This window comes from Diabrotica undecimpunctata, chromosome 1, assembly GCF_040954645.1.
Source record: "Diabrotica undecimpunctata isolate CICGRU chromosome 1, icDiaUnde3, whole genome shotgun sequence".
NCBI lineage: Eukaryota > Metazoa > Arthropoda > Insecta > Coleoptera > Chrysomelidae > Diabrotica > Diabrotica undecimpunctata.
The window spans coordinates 176744790-176761670 of NC_092803.1; the positions used below are offsets into that span (position 1 = coordinate 176744790).

At 32.3% G+C, this 16881-nt stretch overlaps 1 protein-coding gene across 1 annotated transcript; it reads left to right on the forward strand.

Moving 5' to 3' along the window:
* Positions 1 to 1045: 1045 nt before the first annotated feature.
* On the forward strand, positions 1046 to 15474 carry dan (protein distal antenna). The gene has a single exon (XM_072520622.1). The coding sequence runs from the start codon at positions 1647 to 1649 to the stop codon at positions 3027 to 3029; it is 1383 nt and encodes a 460-aa protein (XP_072376723.1). The 5' UTR covers positions 1046 to 1646; the 3' UTR covers positions 3030 to 15474.
* The last annotated feature ends 1407 nt before the right edge of the window (positions 15475 to 16881 follow it).

The following is a 16881-nucleotide window of genomic DNA, read 5'->3' on the forward strand; positions in this document are numbered from 1 at the left end:
GAAATCTAAAACAAGTTGGAGGAGATTGAATTCTATAAAAATTCTATAACACAAGGTAGGGGTTGTGCCAGGCTCGATATGATGTAATATGAACGTATTCAAAGATTGTGTAGCAGAATAAGCTGTGGGTATTTTTACAGGCATTAGTGCATAACACGCAAAGAGAAGAAAAACAAAATATTCGGTTTACGACACATACGATTTTTGAAAAACTTTTTCCTCTTGACCACTCCTTCATGAAAATCCCCACTAATGATTGATTTGTGCACTAGCGATTATTTGAAAATATATTAAGTAAAAGTCTTCACAAATTAAGATCGCGGAAGAAGAGAAAATAATGTTAAAGACAAAATTGTAACACAGAAGACACAATTGTAACACAAAATTGATTAGACTAAATTGAAAGACTGAAAAAAAAACTGTTGATATGACTAAAATATTCTAGCGATTTGTAGATTTGTATTTACTTTATGGAACACCCTGTAAGATAATAATACTGGATATTATAAAATTATAACCAGTTGTAGCATTTTCTAATTTTTAAATATTTTTATTTTAAGACCGAAGTTAAAAATACAATATTTAGTGTTTATATAACTAATAAAAAAAATTATAATTATTCAATATATAATCTTTACCAATCATTTTTTTTTAATCATTGCAAAATTTATTTTTCTTAAAACCCCTTCTTCGGCGACACTGTATCTCTTGATAGAAGAGAATTTAAATTCGTCTATTAATTCTCAATTCCGAGATAAATCGCATATTAATTAGATATGCACCCTTTTTATTCGTAATTATCCGTCTATTGAAAGGACAAGTAGGATTTAAATCGAAACAAAAGCATCTAGATGTAAAAAAGCAACAGTTGTCCATCACGACGCGAATATTATTTACGCTTTATGTAGCAGAAATGTGAGAGCGACAACGGTTGTTAGAAAAAATTGTTAGGTAAAAGCTCGGAGAAAGAATCGAGGGTTTCATTTAAAAAGTTGGGTGACGTACACGTACACCCATCTGTACCACCAATCGTTATCAGCTGTTCGGCCACGTGAAGTAAAAACGGCAACAACAGCAATACGGTGAAGAGTGGATGAAGTGAAATGTTCGGGTCTAGGACGCGAAACTTAGGCTGCGTGAACGCGTCTCTTTGGGCTTCGTTGCGAGAAATTCTTCCCGAGAGGCTCGCTGTCCCTACGAGGGGGTGGGAGGGTGTCACGTCAAGCTATCACGCGGGGACCCGCGAACCTACCTCCCTATTGCCTGCCCTGCGCTCAGTTCGCGCTAGTCCGTCGTTGGTATTGATCGGCTGGACAAAGGAAACTGACCACCGGTTTAGACTCACAAGAAACTATTCCTCACTAACTGTTCGGTCTGTACGGTGTGTGCCCCGCTGCTAATTAATCAACTAACGGTGATATCGCGCGAAAAAATTCGTATATTTCCGTTGCAGCGCCTGCGTTTAAAGTTTCGTGCCGCTGCCGGTCGCTTTCTGTGTGCATTCGTCAAAACTTTGCCGCAACTTTATATTTGTTTCAGAAAACTTTTCACTTTATGACTTTTTTGAACTGCGCACTCAATCGCCCACTTTTCATTGGCGTGAAACCACGTGCTTCATTGTTGTGATATTCGGATAAAACGTGACAATGTCTACAAAAGCTAATAAACGTCCATTACGTGCTCTAACTGCTCACGAAAAATTGGATGCCATTCGAAGAGTTCACGATGGAGAAAGTAAGGCATCAGTTGCGAGAGATATTGGAGTCCCAGAATCGACATTAAGAGGATGGTGCAAAAACGAAGATAAAATTTCCTATCTCTCCAGACAATCCAGCCCCGAAACAGACGAATCTCTCGATCTTAAGACACAACCAAAAAAGCCAAAATTAGAAGAATCATTTACACAACCTTTTAATTTGAGTTTAAAAAGTCATAACTCATATTCTGCTCTACAATCAGTTAATTTAGATTCCAGCACAGACGTCAAGACACCTTTAAATCTCAACACTAATTCTACCGAGTCGACTCCGAAGTCAACGAACCATTTATCCGAGAGGGAGAGAAATAGAGCTGAGCTTGCCCGACTTAGCGTTGAATTGGGCCTGAACAGACCTGAGATGTTCTTACCGAACATAAATAATTCGTCGATATTAAACGACTTCAGTACAAATATGTCACTTATTGCTCAATGGAACGCACTTTTGACACAGCAACAACAGTTAAAAGTTCTTCAAGCAAATAAATCACCGAAAGTCGTCACAACTTCAGCTGATACTAGTAACGCGGTAAGTTCTTCAAATAATTTATTAACTACCGTAGATCAAGAGAAGAATATGTCATTACCAAAAGATGTACAATCGGTACATGATTCTGTCTGGTACTGGCTCAAATCTCAACAGATGCTGAATATGAATTCTGTTTCTAATACAACTAATTTGTCGACTTCTTCGCCTGCAAATGGGATGTCTCCTCCAATAACTACTACGGCTGTGCCATCCAGCAGTACACCAGTTTCAAATGGGTTAAACAATGTAAGTCCTGATCAAAGCTCCTGGTTTTGGAAATGGTATAAACAGTTTGCTTATAAGGAGCAAGAAAGCAATAAACCAATATTATACCAACAGCTCACCAAGGAACTTCCGCAAAAAGAATTTTTACCTGCTCCAGTTCCAATAATTGATCATCAACAAAATGCAGAAAATTTATCGATGAAAGATGAAAAACAGAGACCAATAATCGATAAAGCTCCTGGATATAAAGTACGATCTGTTTTGGATAACCTTTTATTTAATAATAACATTAATCTAACAGACAATAGAAGACAAGAAAAGGAAGATGATTATTCTCCTACTCAGAGTGAAGCATTGGAACACGGTGAGATGTTTTTAAAATGGTTAGAGTCTTGCAGTGACCCTTCAGTAACCGCGGTCCAGATTATGCAGTTCAAAACTCTTCTAAATGGGGTAAAGAATGGAGTAGACAGAAAAAATTGCGATCTACAGAACAAGGCCAAAGTTAAGAGAAAGTAAGTTTTATTAAATATAATTTTGTAAATTGAAATAAGGCTGTTCTAGCTGTAAACCAAATATGTTAAAGTCATATTATGTAGTTTATGTACAGTTTTTACAGGCAAATTTCATAGTTGAATTTTAGTACAATCAAAAATTTACCTATGCCTGTAGTTCCTTTTAAATGTTACCTATGACGCCACTTATAAATACAGTTATGTAAATATTTGTTAGCTTTAGTGATATATGTATTTTTGCACCCTGAAATTCTGATGTGTTGGTGGTTTTCTTTTACATAATTTATTCAAATCTGAACGTTCTCTACTGCGATTTTTTCAGCAGAAGGGAACTATAATGACTTTTAATGAATGATAAATGTATTCGGGCGTTTTCTGGCAAACAAAATTTTATTTTTATATAATTTGATAACAAGGATTTTTATTTTTTGATTTCTTTTTAGGCATATTGAATATGTAATATGAAATTTAATTTTTATGGAAATACAATTTTTCGTTTTTATTTTAACTTTTTTTTGGGTAACTATTGGGTAAACAATTATTATTATCTTATTATTTACCTATATATATTTTCATGATTATTTAATATTGGTATTTTCTTTTAAATCTCTAATATTAAAAATAGGACGATATTTATATAATTTGCATTATTATACATTTTTATCTCATATAAGTTTTGAATATTATAGTGTTTGTATTTGTACAGATTAAAATACTTCCACTTCTTCTTCCAGTAGGTACTTAACTATACGTGTTAATTATAATTTTATTTGCTGCTGCTGTAATTAGTTCTGTGATGGACGGTACACCCCAGATTCTCAAAATTTTCAGGCAGGGTATTTCATCTTACACCAACTTTTACTGCTAATCTGAACTTTTCTTTAGTTGAATTTCTTCCTTGGCTAATAGGTTAATTACCTATTATTTATATTAACTATATATTTACAGTAGATACACATTAACTACTTATGTAAGTACCAACTTGCATGTAGCCTTTTATTGATTATTACCATCATCGTTTCATTATTTCTAATGTTGTGATGACAAACAAATCTTTTTTTTTTTCTTCTTAATTATATCTATATATTAGATACAAGATATTTAATGTTAGATTACACTTCTTAGACCCTTAACTACTCTTCTCTTCTATATCTTGAACAATGTACACCTATCTCATACGTGGTTTTCCCCATTTTAGGGAGAGAATTTCCGCTTGTTTTGCCATTTAGCTGCTTTTCTGGCATTTCTTTTCTTGCCACTCCTTTTATCTGCCAATCCTGTTAATTATTTGCCTTTTTATCACTATCACTCTCTGCGTTTTTGTTATTCTGTCCATATTAACTCATGGGAATAACTACATGGATATCCTAAGCAAAGATGGTAACACTAAATGGACTGTTTTAGTTTTTGATATTGAAGATATTTTTTATTCTTCAATAAGAACGTGTTATGCTGTAGAATTATGATTGTAGACGTTATCCATTAGCCAAACTGAAATTATATCAATGAGTTACACATGCTTTATTCACAGATTAACATATTTTCCAATATTTAACTGAGTTTACCAAACAAAGCTCATTAAAATTCCTGCTTAGTTGTCTTTCTTCTTCGTCTTCTTCTAGTCTAGTGTATTTACAGTACGTTAAGGTCATTCGTTTATCTTCTTCATTACTTGTTACTACGTTAGTAATGTGAGGGTGTTATTTTCTGCCTGCCAAAATATAAGTCGCCTACGTCAGAAATTCGGCAGCCATTTTGCATATACAATGAATGGTATTTTCTTTCAGGTCTCCTCTTACTATTAATTAAGTATGGGCGTTAATACGGAATATCGTAAGAAACTTCCAAGTGGTCCAAATACGACATTTTTAATGGTTTAGATTATAAAAGCTGTGTCTACTTTCTAAATACTTCTTCGTTAGTAACATGCTTCGTCCATGACATTTTTAGTTCCTTGGGAAGGATCCACAGTTGTATTTATTTAGTTTTATTAATTTTCTCTTACATTTGACTACAACTTTCAATTTTTCTTCTTTAGACCAATCGGTAATTGTTCTAAAACTAAAACACTCTCATTTAGGTAAATGGTAACTTGCAAAACTTTTTTGTCTTCACAAAATTTTTCTAGAATGGATAGCTGTAGAGATATAGCAACGAAAAGGTGAAAAAAGTTGAATTTTTCCAATTTTTTTCACAAATTGTCATAAAATAAAAAATTTAGTCCACCTTTTGAAGTCCCGATTAAAGACATTTCAAAATAGATACCGCTTGGTCTACTTGATCTGTTATTACTTTTGTTTTGTCATAATTCCTAATTAATTCTACTTTTCTAGCTTCTCGGCCTAGTTCTTGAACCGTTTTCTCTTCTTTGTCCGTTGTTAAAATATCCTCCTAATATCTTGCGGCTGGGTCCGTTTTCTAATACCTTTTTGAATTGTTAAAGAAATCTTATCTCCTTGTCTAATACCGCATTTCGTATGTATTTGCGAGTTATTTTGTTGATGTTGGTGCCTTCTGGCATTATAATATATTAATGGAAATTAGTTCTGTATATTTGTAAACTGTTCCACTGTTTCGTAATGATTGTTTTACTGCCCAGTGTCCTATGCAGCTCTATCGTTTTCTAGTTCTCTTGTCTCGCTTTCTAAGCAGTAACCAGATACTTTACAAAAATAATATAACCCCTAGACAAACTTCAACTATAATACAAAATAAAATACAAAGAACCTATGCCATAAAAATTGTGCTATCAATCTTTTTCAAACGGAGTATAAGTATGTTTGTTTTTCTTAATGCTATATTTAGTATTTATAATGTGCAATATCTTTCTTATAATTTTCCGCTGTTTTTATTCATTTTAACTATAACACCATCTACTCCCGGTGATTTACAGCTTTTCATTCCTCAAATGCTTTCTTTATTTTCTGATATAGATCTAAGTAAGTAATACTGTTGTTTTGTTGCTATTATTTCATCTTTGTCGTTTGTTTCTTATCTGTGGATATTATTAATGACATTTTATGTTAAGCATGACAGTTATCTTATATTGCAAATTTAAATAAAGAGTCTGTACTTCATTTGCCATATCTTCATTTTTATTGCTGGTTATAGACAAATCCAGAATGAGATGTTTTACTGTGGATAATAAATTCCATGTTACATATTTTCAATGCAATCTCTCAACAAATTAGACCTTACGAAGATGAGCCAATCCTTTTGTTCGATTTTACTGTTATGCTGTTACAGTATACTGTTTATGTTATAAATAAAAATTGTGCTGATGTGGGTTTAGAAGAGGCAAAAGAAGCCCGCTGACCTATATGTCCTTTAAAACGGTTTTATGCTTTAAGTCTTTTTATCGGTGTAGGTAGTTAAAGAAATATCGCGAAACAAAAACATGGCCATAACTTCTTTTATATCTCTCTCAATAAAAACAACATACACATTACCTTAGATTACTGTTTTAAGGTAGTTTCGTTTGTTTATTTGTTTTCTAAACTATTAAGTAGAATATTATTGCTGTATACCAGGTGTGTTGAAAATATAAATTATTATTTATTGAAATGATTTAAAAATAACAAATACTGGACGAAAACTATCAATTAGCAAAGAGAATGTATAAAAATAGATAAGAATACCGAAAAAGATTAAAAAAAGAGTAAAAGTGGAAAATTAGAATATCAAAAAAATTATTTAGAAGACTGTGAACGAACACATTTAGATCAAACACGTTTTAAATGGTTCTAAAAATATTTTCTTGTGGAATAATTATTTAACACTTATATTTTGTTGAATAGGAAACATTAATCTACAATATTTCGTTTTTTGTTTTTAAGGCTGTCATATTTATTTTGACCTGTTCATTTTAATGTTTTCCATTCACACAGTTACGTGGAAAATGCAAACAAGGTTTCATTGAAGAACAAACAATAAATTCTGTGGGTATCTACGAAAGATTTCAGATAGTTTTTATCTAGTCTTTAGAAGTGGATAGTTATTTACAAATATTATATTTATTATAATTATCAGTAAAATTAGTATTTATGAGGCAATGACCTTGTGAATATTTGAACCATTTGCTGGCTTATTTACTGGCAATCATAGTGTGTCACTTCTTGTTTTTTCTCCTAATTCTGGCATTTTTAACATAGTTCTCATGTCTGCCTTGGTCTTGATCTGCTCTACATTTACAAGCTAGGGTTGGTTCTTTTTAACCATTATGGGATGTAAGATTTATGTTTCTATTGCTTAGTTCCTTATTGGTTTTCATTTGTTGCACAATTTTGATCGTTCTGCATTCTGTGAGAGCGTGGAACACCTACTTTTTGAGGGCTTCCAATTGTCTCACACTATTTACACATCTTTTAACTCCATGCAGTAATATTTGTTTACTCCTTTTAATACATATAATCATTCTTTCCCTTTATCAAGGGTTTCTTTAAAAAACATAACATTTTTTCGTGGGAATTGAATCCAGTAATTTATGATAATCGATTTAAAATTCGAGTTATAGTACTTAACAGCTGTTAAAAAGCACACATATAAATAAAAAACGGCAGTAACCACATTAATTCCATAAAAAACCTAAACGAAAAACGAAACGAAACTTTTCCTTTGAAGTTGTTTTGAAAATGACCCTATGAACGTATGAAGTATACCGAACTCTGTAAAGGTAATTCTATTAGCTTTTATGAATTCAGAGTCGATATCGATGCCACAAATGGTTCAAATAACTAAAGAACAACCCGGAAGACGGTTACTTAATTTGGTCAAGTAGCTTATAGGGGTGTTTCAATAAGATGTGACCTATTTTGCAACTATATAATTAAGATCGAAAATATATTTTCCTGTACAGTAAGTTGTATTTATACCTTAAAAAATGATTTTAATGAGTTTGACAATTTCGGTATGACATCAAAAGCACTAAATAGGACATGTTCGAAATATTTTAGTCAGATAAATCCCCAAGCAGATAGCAGTGTTGCTCGGAACTGCCTACTTTAAAAAGGACAGAAACAATTATCACTGTAATTAGTAATCGTGGTAAAAATTTTTCTTATTAGTCGGTAACTTGTTACAAGTATCGTGATTTTATGACTTCATGAGTTGATTTTTCCATTGTTCTCCGTTTCTCATCTATCTTCTGCCATGCTCGCACATTTTGACAGGGTTATGACAATGTAGTCCACTTATTTTAAGGGATCTACCCTTTTACCTTTAAACTTTTTTAAGCTTATCGAGACTATCGCTTCACAAACGTGCGCGAAACAGTATTTCATTTGTTCCGTTTCTTTCATTCTTGTGATAACAAATATATTGGGATTCTTATTTAGCTGGCAGAGTCACGATATCTATTTGGTTATCGCCCACTATTAGACTCTTAAAAGACTATTCGCTGTATATAATATGTACTGAAATCTAAAGGGGAAACTAACGGTAATATTTCAATTTAACTATAAAAAGAAGAAGACTTGTTTTTCCTCATTTGTTCATTATTGTAAAGCAAAGATGTGTGTAACTCATAAGGTCCATTATCTTTTGATATTTTTCTGACAAATTTTCTGGTTTTGACAAATCCAAGTTTAGTTTACCTAACACCAAGTCCAAGTGTGATGTTCCTTAAACCATTGCAATGGTGTGCAGTGGAGTTTAAATAAGTCCTTGGTGTATGTGTTATACATTTACCGATAATAGTTAACATATAGTAACAATGGTTATAAGTTATCTATCCCATTGAAAGCTTGATCTGGCATTTTGTATTCGCGCTTCTATTATAACATCATGGTCAAGATGTGATTCGGGCTCGCATTTCGACAAATGGTCAGCACTGTATTTCATTTTAGTCCCTGTCTTTCATATAATGTAGCGTTCATTACTTCTTGTTTGCAAATCTTTAATATTTTTAGCTGAAATTCCTACGTCGTAGGAATTGTATTTCCGAATAACTCTGTGTTCCAAATCTGTAAGGTTTTTGTAATAAAAATACGTTGGAAATTGTACCTAGAATTTGCTTTATGCTTTCAACATAAAGAATGCAAGGTTATTAAGAAGAATATAAAGAAAATGCATATGTGCTGGGTAGTTTAGCAGCCTAAGTTGCTTATATAAATTTCGTTGACTTAATTCCTTTTTCTGTACTCTCAAGGGTCGTGTGAAAAAATTGTCCTTAATATATATGGAACAGAAAAGGAGAAGGTACACAACTTTATTGTAATCCCCTGTATGTCTCCTGTTAAATACTGACCCATGTTAACAAATGCAGTTTGTGCCCAGTTTTGATTCTAAATAAATACGATATTTTTGTAATATATGTCATAGATCATAAGTTTTTCTATCAAATGTGTATGTTTGATATTAAGTGAAATGCTTTTTCGTAATGGAGAAAACACAGAAATATGCCTTTGAAGCAATATTTAGAACACCAAACTGTATCGCTCGTTTCATTATACACTCTTATACTTCTTCCAGATTTATATGAGTTCAGTATTTTATAGATACTCAGCCAGCGAGCTTCTTGAAGGGGCTAGTGACATGATTGAAGGTTTGGTCTAATCGACAATCCTTTAAATGATCAAAATATATCATCTAATAAATCAATTGAAAGAATTACACCATATAGAAGCAGATTTTTTTCTTCTTCCTCTTAATTTAGGACTAAGTCCTGTTTATTCCTACAACTAATCTTGGGAGTTCGATGTCCAGCTCCCTTACATCGTTTTGGAGGTCGCTTAGGTGGTCTGGATGTATTGGGTTTTTCAGACCTTGTAATCTTTGCTAACATCTCATCATCCATTCTACTGATGTGGTCTCTACACTACAGGTCTCATAGGTTATCACTGTACTTTCTTTGCATATACGCTTGTTCCACCAGACAATGTGACGTAGGCAGATAATGTGACTTAACACTTTGGGTTTTTGCCTTGTTTACATCTCTTAGGCTCTTTGTTAATCGTGAGTCACTGTACCTTCTAAATAGATATAACCATACTAAATTTTTCTGCATTGTTTGGAACTTATATATTAATCTTTGTAGGTTATCTTCATCCTCTGGTACTACGTCATCAGCATAGAAGCATATTTTAATTTTTTTGTTTCCTATTCTGTAACCTATTACTGCTGTTTTAACTTCTTTTATGATCTTATACACCAATTGTAGAGAATTGAACTGAGGCTGTCACCTTGTCAGTGTAGGTCTTTTCTTAACTTACTCGGTCTTCCGCTCTTATAAATGTACTGTTGTTGGTGCCATTTCTTTGGTGATAACTCTAATCATGTGGTCTATATTTTTAGATGTTAATAGTTTAAGGACATCTTAAGTCTTACTCACATGTAAGCAGTTTTGTTGAATTCAATTGCTTTGTTCACTGTGTGGCAAATAATGAATAGTCGCATCGACAGTTGACCTTTTTCGTCGGAAGCTCTGTTATTCTTCACATATTCCGGTTTTTTCCACTTCTGGCGATATAATTTTTGTCATCAGTTTCAAAATAGCGCTTAAGAAACTTATCCAGCGAAAGTTTTTGGAATCGTCTTTTCACCTTTTTAAATATTGGGACAGGCCAGGCATTTAGTTTTTTTTCTTCTCATAGAATATACACAGTGCCTCAGTCAAGCATTTCGTTTGTTATTTTAATCATTTCGGGTATTTGCTATTCATTAGTACAGATTGTCAAAACTAGAAATGACTTTGAAAATCCTACAATCAGCACGCCCACTTGATGCGCAGCGAAATTACCGCAAATGATCTTAGTAGGAGAAACACTAAATATCACGTAGTGTCCCGGCGTTCATCCATCCTTTTCTATCCGAATACTATCTATCTGTCTGCTCTCTGCACCGACAAGCAAAATTTCGAAAGTCATTCCTAGCCTTGACGAGTATTAATTGTTTTCGATATCCTCTATTCTTCCTCTTGATTGAGTTGATTTTCAAAGTTTTTCTCATTCATTTGTGGATATTTTGGTGAACTGTATGTATTTATTGACAGATTTCTTTCCATTTCTAAGCATATTCCATACTTTTTTCTGTTCTAAAAGTTACTCACCAGGCTTCCGGGCTGAACCGCGTCGATTGTTACTGCGCCGAGCTTTCGTCATCCTTTCTGATGTCTTCTTCAAGGCTTCCAAGGTCTTAGTCTTGCGGGCCTCCCAGACACTACTACACTGATCAGTAATCGTAGTATTAGTAGCAGTAGGAGCAGGAGTGCAGTGAACAGTGATCAGTGTAGTAGTGTCTGGGGTCTCGGGAGACTAAAACCCCGAAAGCCCTGAAGAAGACATCAGAGAGGATGTCGAAAGCTTGGCGCAGTAATAATTGACGCGGTTCAACCCAAAAACCTGGTGAGATTAATATTTATTTTTGTAATAGTACATATTTATCTTATAAGAACACTGTAGATATTTGAAAGAAAATTTACCTTAGCCACTAATAGACAAAACAAGATTCTCACAACACCAAGCTGAACTTTTTATATAATTTCTTATATTGTAAAGGTATAAGGTTTTCTCATTATTTTATTTAACTGAATATGGTCAAATTTTTGAAATACCTAGCAAACTTTCTAAAATTGAATAAACCACCAGTTTTATCAGAATTTCGGGGTTGATTTTATAGATAAGTATAAATTAGGAATTTGCAATTTGCGTAAAATTCCTTGAATAGTGCCAATGTTTTCAAATTTTGCTCAAAAACATGTATTAGTACCAATAACATCGATCCTAACAGCAAGAAGGAATGTGTTATATAAAGAATGTATATAATGTTTTTACATTTTAGTATTAGCTCTAATAAAGATTATACAAAAAATATAAAAATATATGAGTCGAAGCCCATCTTTATTTAAATATAAACAGGGTTTTAGAAATATTTAAGTACAGGAATTCTGTACATTATTTATATTTATGTTGGTACTTTCTTCCATACTTTTAGATCGCTTCCTTGATTTTGTACGGCCAAAAATTGATCAAACCTTTCCACTCGTTCGTTTGTTCTTCAGTTTATACTCTTCTTTCTTATATTCTTTTCTCTTCTTGATAAATGTATAAACGATAAAATTTGGACTCTATTCATCTCGCCATTATTGCGATTAATAAATCAACAAACTTATTTTCCTATATTTATACTTATCATAATGGTCCAATCTGGTAGATCATCACTACAGGATAGGAATTCTTCTGTGTTACTATCTTTTGTTTTTAGTTTATTCTATAGATATACAGTATGTCTTAGTAAGTTAACACTGTATACATTTTATTAATATCTCTGCAATGGCGCTATAGCTCAAACCGAGCCTTGCCTTCTCCACCTTCTTGCCTCCTTGAGTCCTTTCTTTCAAGTACATCCAGCTTTATCACCACCCATGTCTCACTCATAACATAGTATTGGTCTGATAATAGTTTTGTAGACCCTAATTTTCTATCTCCGTGTTTTTGGAGCGGAACGCATGGGTGAGTGAAAAGTAAGCTTTGTTTCCCTTTACCATTCTTCTTTGAATTTCTGGCTCTTCTGTTCTATCCGTGTTTAATGTAACTCGCAGATATGTGAAACTTTCTACAGTTTCAATATCGTCCTCAAATTTAACTGTGCGTCTGTTTCCCTTAGCTCTTGCTTGTGTTAGCTTTTTTGTCTTTTGAATATTTATTTCTAGTCCGGTCTCTTCTGCCCCTGTTTTTAATTTTGAATATATTTCTGCCGCCTCTTCTGCTCTGTGATACATAATGCTAATGTCATCGGCATAGGCCGCATTCTGTATTGATTTATTTGTCATTGGCGGCAATCTTATCACTTCATTTATTCACATCATTTATGAGAGTCAGGTTGAATAGTGACATTTTATTAATACTTTAGGAAATTCATCCTTTTCTTTTTATTTTTTCAACCAGAGGTTCCTATTTATTTCTGGCCTAACAATGAAAAGATAAGTATTTATGGTCGAAATGGCTTTCTTGCTTTTCAAAATATTCTCCATGAAAATCAATACACTTCTGCATGCATTTGAACCAATTTTCGAAGCACTTTTCCACTCAGATTAAAGTAAATCAAAAACATGTGTTTTGAATGCTTCGACCGCTTCATCATCGTGTGTGAGCTTGCATTGTCGTGGTGAAGAATGATTCCTCTGTTCTTATTCTTCCTATTCCGAATTTCACTGGCAAACAAATGGTTATATAACATTCAGAGTTGACCGTCTTACGTTCTTGTAACGACACTCGCTACATGACCATTTATACTAAAAAAACAAGAAACTATTTTTTTCAATGATTTTCTTCCAAGAACAATTTCTGTTGGATTGGGTTCATCTTGGTTCAACACTCATACGGTCGATTGCTGTTTTGTTTCGGGCTCATATGCATAGATCCATGTTTTATACACTGTGTAGATATTAAACACAGCAGTTGCACCGCGATCCCATTTCTTCAACATTTCCTTGCACCAACTGACACGAGCCTCTTTTTGACCTTTTGTCAAATTATGTGGGATCCAACGTGAACAAATCCTGTTTACAGCCAAATGATCATGCAATATCTTATTGATGCTTGTCATACTAATGCCCAAGGATGCCTCAATCTTACGGTATGTCGTATGACATCTTGCTATATCAGTTCACGCACGCACAGCATCGATGGTTTTTGGTATAACAGGCGATTTTGGGGACCTTCACGAAATTCGTCCTGTAGAGAGCGCCGACCACAACTGAATGCATTGTACCATTTTTTTAAAGTGCTAAATGATGGTGCTTGATCTCCATATAAAAATTTAAGTTCATCGATGTTTTGATAATTTTGATATTTGTGTTGTAAACAACACAAATATTTCTCAAACGTCAAAAAATTCTGAGTGCGCATATGCTTAAAAATGTCAAACTTTCCAGTGCGTCAGATGTCAGTACTTAGTGTTGCCTAGGCCAGAAATATAAATGGCAGTATATTAAGACACGAAGTCTATAAAACGTGGATTTCAAGTTTTATGAGTTAAAAGCTACAAAAAGATCTAAAAACTTTTGTGATTTCTCTTTATAGATATTTTTTTGGGTTTAGGTTGTGTAACTTTAGGGCATTATAAAAGTTCCTAATTTCTTTGACTGATTTTTTACTAGATGTTTAAGTTAATTCTCTTGCTGTTTGGATCATTTCGAATTTGAGTGTAGTTATAAATAAGCACATGATTTTTGTTTGTTGTTATTTGACAATGAAGGTGATTTAATTTTAGGTTAAGGACTTGTTGTTACCTTATTGCCAAAAGCCATTTTGTATTATTTTTGATCTCAAATGTTCGGTGTTGCACAATTAGTTCTATTCCAGGAAATGCAGGTTTACTTAAATCCCAAAGGTACCTATATAATTAACAGTATTTTTATGTCCAAAAATTCTAAAATGCACTTTATACAAGGTAATTGTTTTTCTGTTTAACATATTAGTAAAAATTTAGCGCCGAACAGAAAACTTAAAATACTGTATTACTTACGTATCCAAAATGCCAATTATAATACTGGTAGAATATTATTATAAACATATTACGGTATATTACAGTGCTTGGGCCCATATCTACAAGAATTTTTTATGACCACACTTTCGAAACTTTCATGTAGGTATTTGTTGAAAGCTTTTAAAAATGCGAAAAATTGTCGATTAAAATAAATGTTACCATTGTGACTATAAATTTTCTCGCATAAAATTCTTCACTTTTTGATAGCTTGGGAAACAAACGCCCCACTACAATAGACCTTTTCATCACCGCCATATTTTTCGTACAGTTTTGATCAATGACGTAAAATATATATTATACGTCATACGTCATTGGTTAATAAAAATGTATATAATAAAGAAATATTTATTTAATAAATATATAACATTGTTATAAGGAATGAAAGGTTTTTTCTAAATTTTATAAAATAATATGAATTGCCTTTAAATTATTTAGAGTGTGTATCACTCTTACATACTCCATAACGACGATATCCTCGTTGTTCCTTTTCGTACAGGTATCATAGTAATAAAATCGATTAAAAAATTGATTTGATATTGATATGAAATTGATATTTTTTTCAATAACTAGACTTAATTCACATACACTTAATTGTTATTTATTTTACTAACCTAACGTAACATATTTGTTTAAAAAAAACTGTACGAAAAAAAATGGCTGACACTATTTTGTGATGAAATGTCCTATACTTCGCTAACCTCAAAATGTGTCAACCCAAGTAAACACCCGAAGTTTCGGTAGTGTATTGAAAAAAATGGGCCCTAGGTATGGGCCCAAGTACTATTAACATTTACTAATAGTTTATTAGAAAGTGATAATAAAATAAGTTTAATTTATTTTTTTATGAAACTCCATAAAAAGTAATTCGATTCCAAAAGCCTAGCTTCATCAATTGCCCATTGATTTTTTTGAAGGTATCGTATAAAAACAAACAAAGCTTTAATATAAATGCCTACAAAAGAAAATGTTGAAAAAATACTAATAATAAGTTACGGTAATTTATTACCCAATACTTTTTATTTAGCTTGTCTACTCAAAGGAAAAGAAAGCTAATAGAATAAAATTAGCCAAAGCGTTGAACAAGAAAGATTATTAATAAATAACGGTAATTTTCCAAATAATTTATATATTTATGGTAACCCAAACATATTTTCTTATTTAAAAGTAAAAAAAGTCCAGTTCAGTTCTGTAAAACAATAAAAAAATATAGAAATACATGATTGTTCAAATAGTGAAAAATAAGGAAAACTATTAATTTTCTTGTTGTTGGGAACTTTGGCTAATTAACCAAAATAACTTATATTCTTATATACATAGATATATGAAGGTGTTTTGAATTTATCCATCAAATTCAGAAACACAAAAAATTTATAACACAATTTTTTACATGAATTTATAATATTCCTCTCATTTGTCATTGCTTTAAAATAAGAAAGTAATATTGAGCATGTTTTTATAACATTTAAATTAAAATCTATCGTAATTTAAAGCATTTGAGATGAAAATTTTAACCGGCATCTGTGGAGAACTTGTTGGCAATTTAGCTGTAACATGGACGACGTAATTATATTCATTTAATAAGATTAACAAATTAATACAGTTTGTTTAAACATTTTTTGTCAAACGACGCAAATTTTTAAAAGTAAGAATTGATTTTACCCTTTCAAAACATGTCTAGCCACACAGAAGTATATCTGAACATTATTGTGTACTATAATACTTAGTTGGGATGATTGTAAACCTGTTATTTTTTGCAATTTACTATTTAGATTCGACACTGTTTAAGAGTTACTGATATTGAGTTAATGCTGTGTAAAATACAACCAAAGTATTATTTGTATATTGTATTGATATGGGGATATTTTTGTACCAATAAATTTCTAAATACTTATTTCAAAATTGTTTTTTTCTTAACATCCTTTCCTTTAAATAAAACATTCTATCACACATGATGATTATTATCACACAAGACTCGAGAAAGGGTGATCAGAATAAAGAATTATATTTTATAGACGAAGGAAAACTTTTATAAAATTGAAAGAATAAATGTAAAAAATAAAAATAACAAGGAAGTTAAACGTATTAGAGAGCTGAAGAATATCGAAAGTGCCTCTGATAACTAGTCCAGAGAAATAAGATATTCCCGTGACTTTGAACCGGCCAAGTATCTGACAAGTTTTTTGAATTTTGTCGACCTCAATAACTAAAACCTCTATGTTTCCAACATAGTCCAGGCATCAGAGATTAGACTTCTAAAAATCATACGAACAAGTTGAATTTTGTTGAAAATGTCAATTTTGGGACTAAAAAAGATGCTAACAAATTTACCACTTCTACCCCCGGGCTTCCACTTAAAACCCGCCTCGAAGGAG

Bases quoted from the DNA above. Each gene is read 5' to 3' on its own strand.
- dan (XM_072520622.1), top strand. From the start codon at position 1,647: ATGTCTACAAAAGCTAATAAACGTCCATTACGTGCTCTAACTGCTCAC.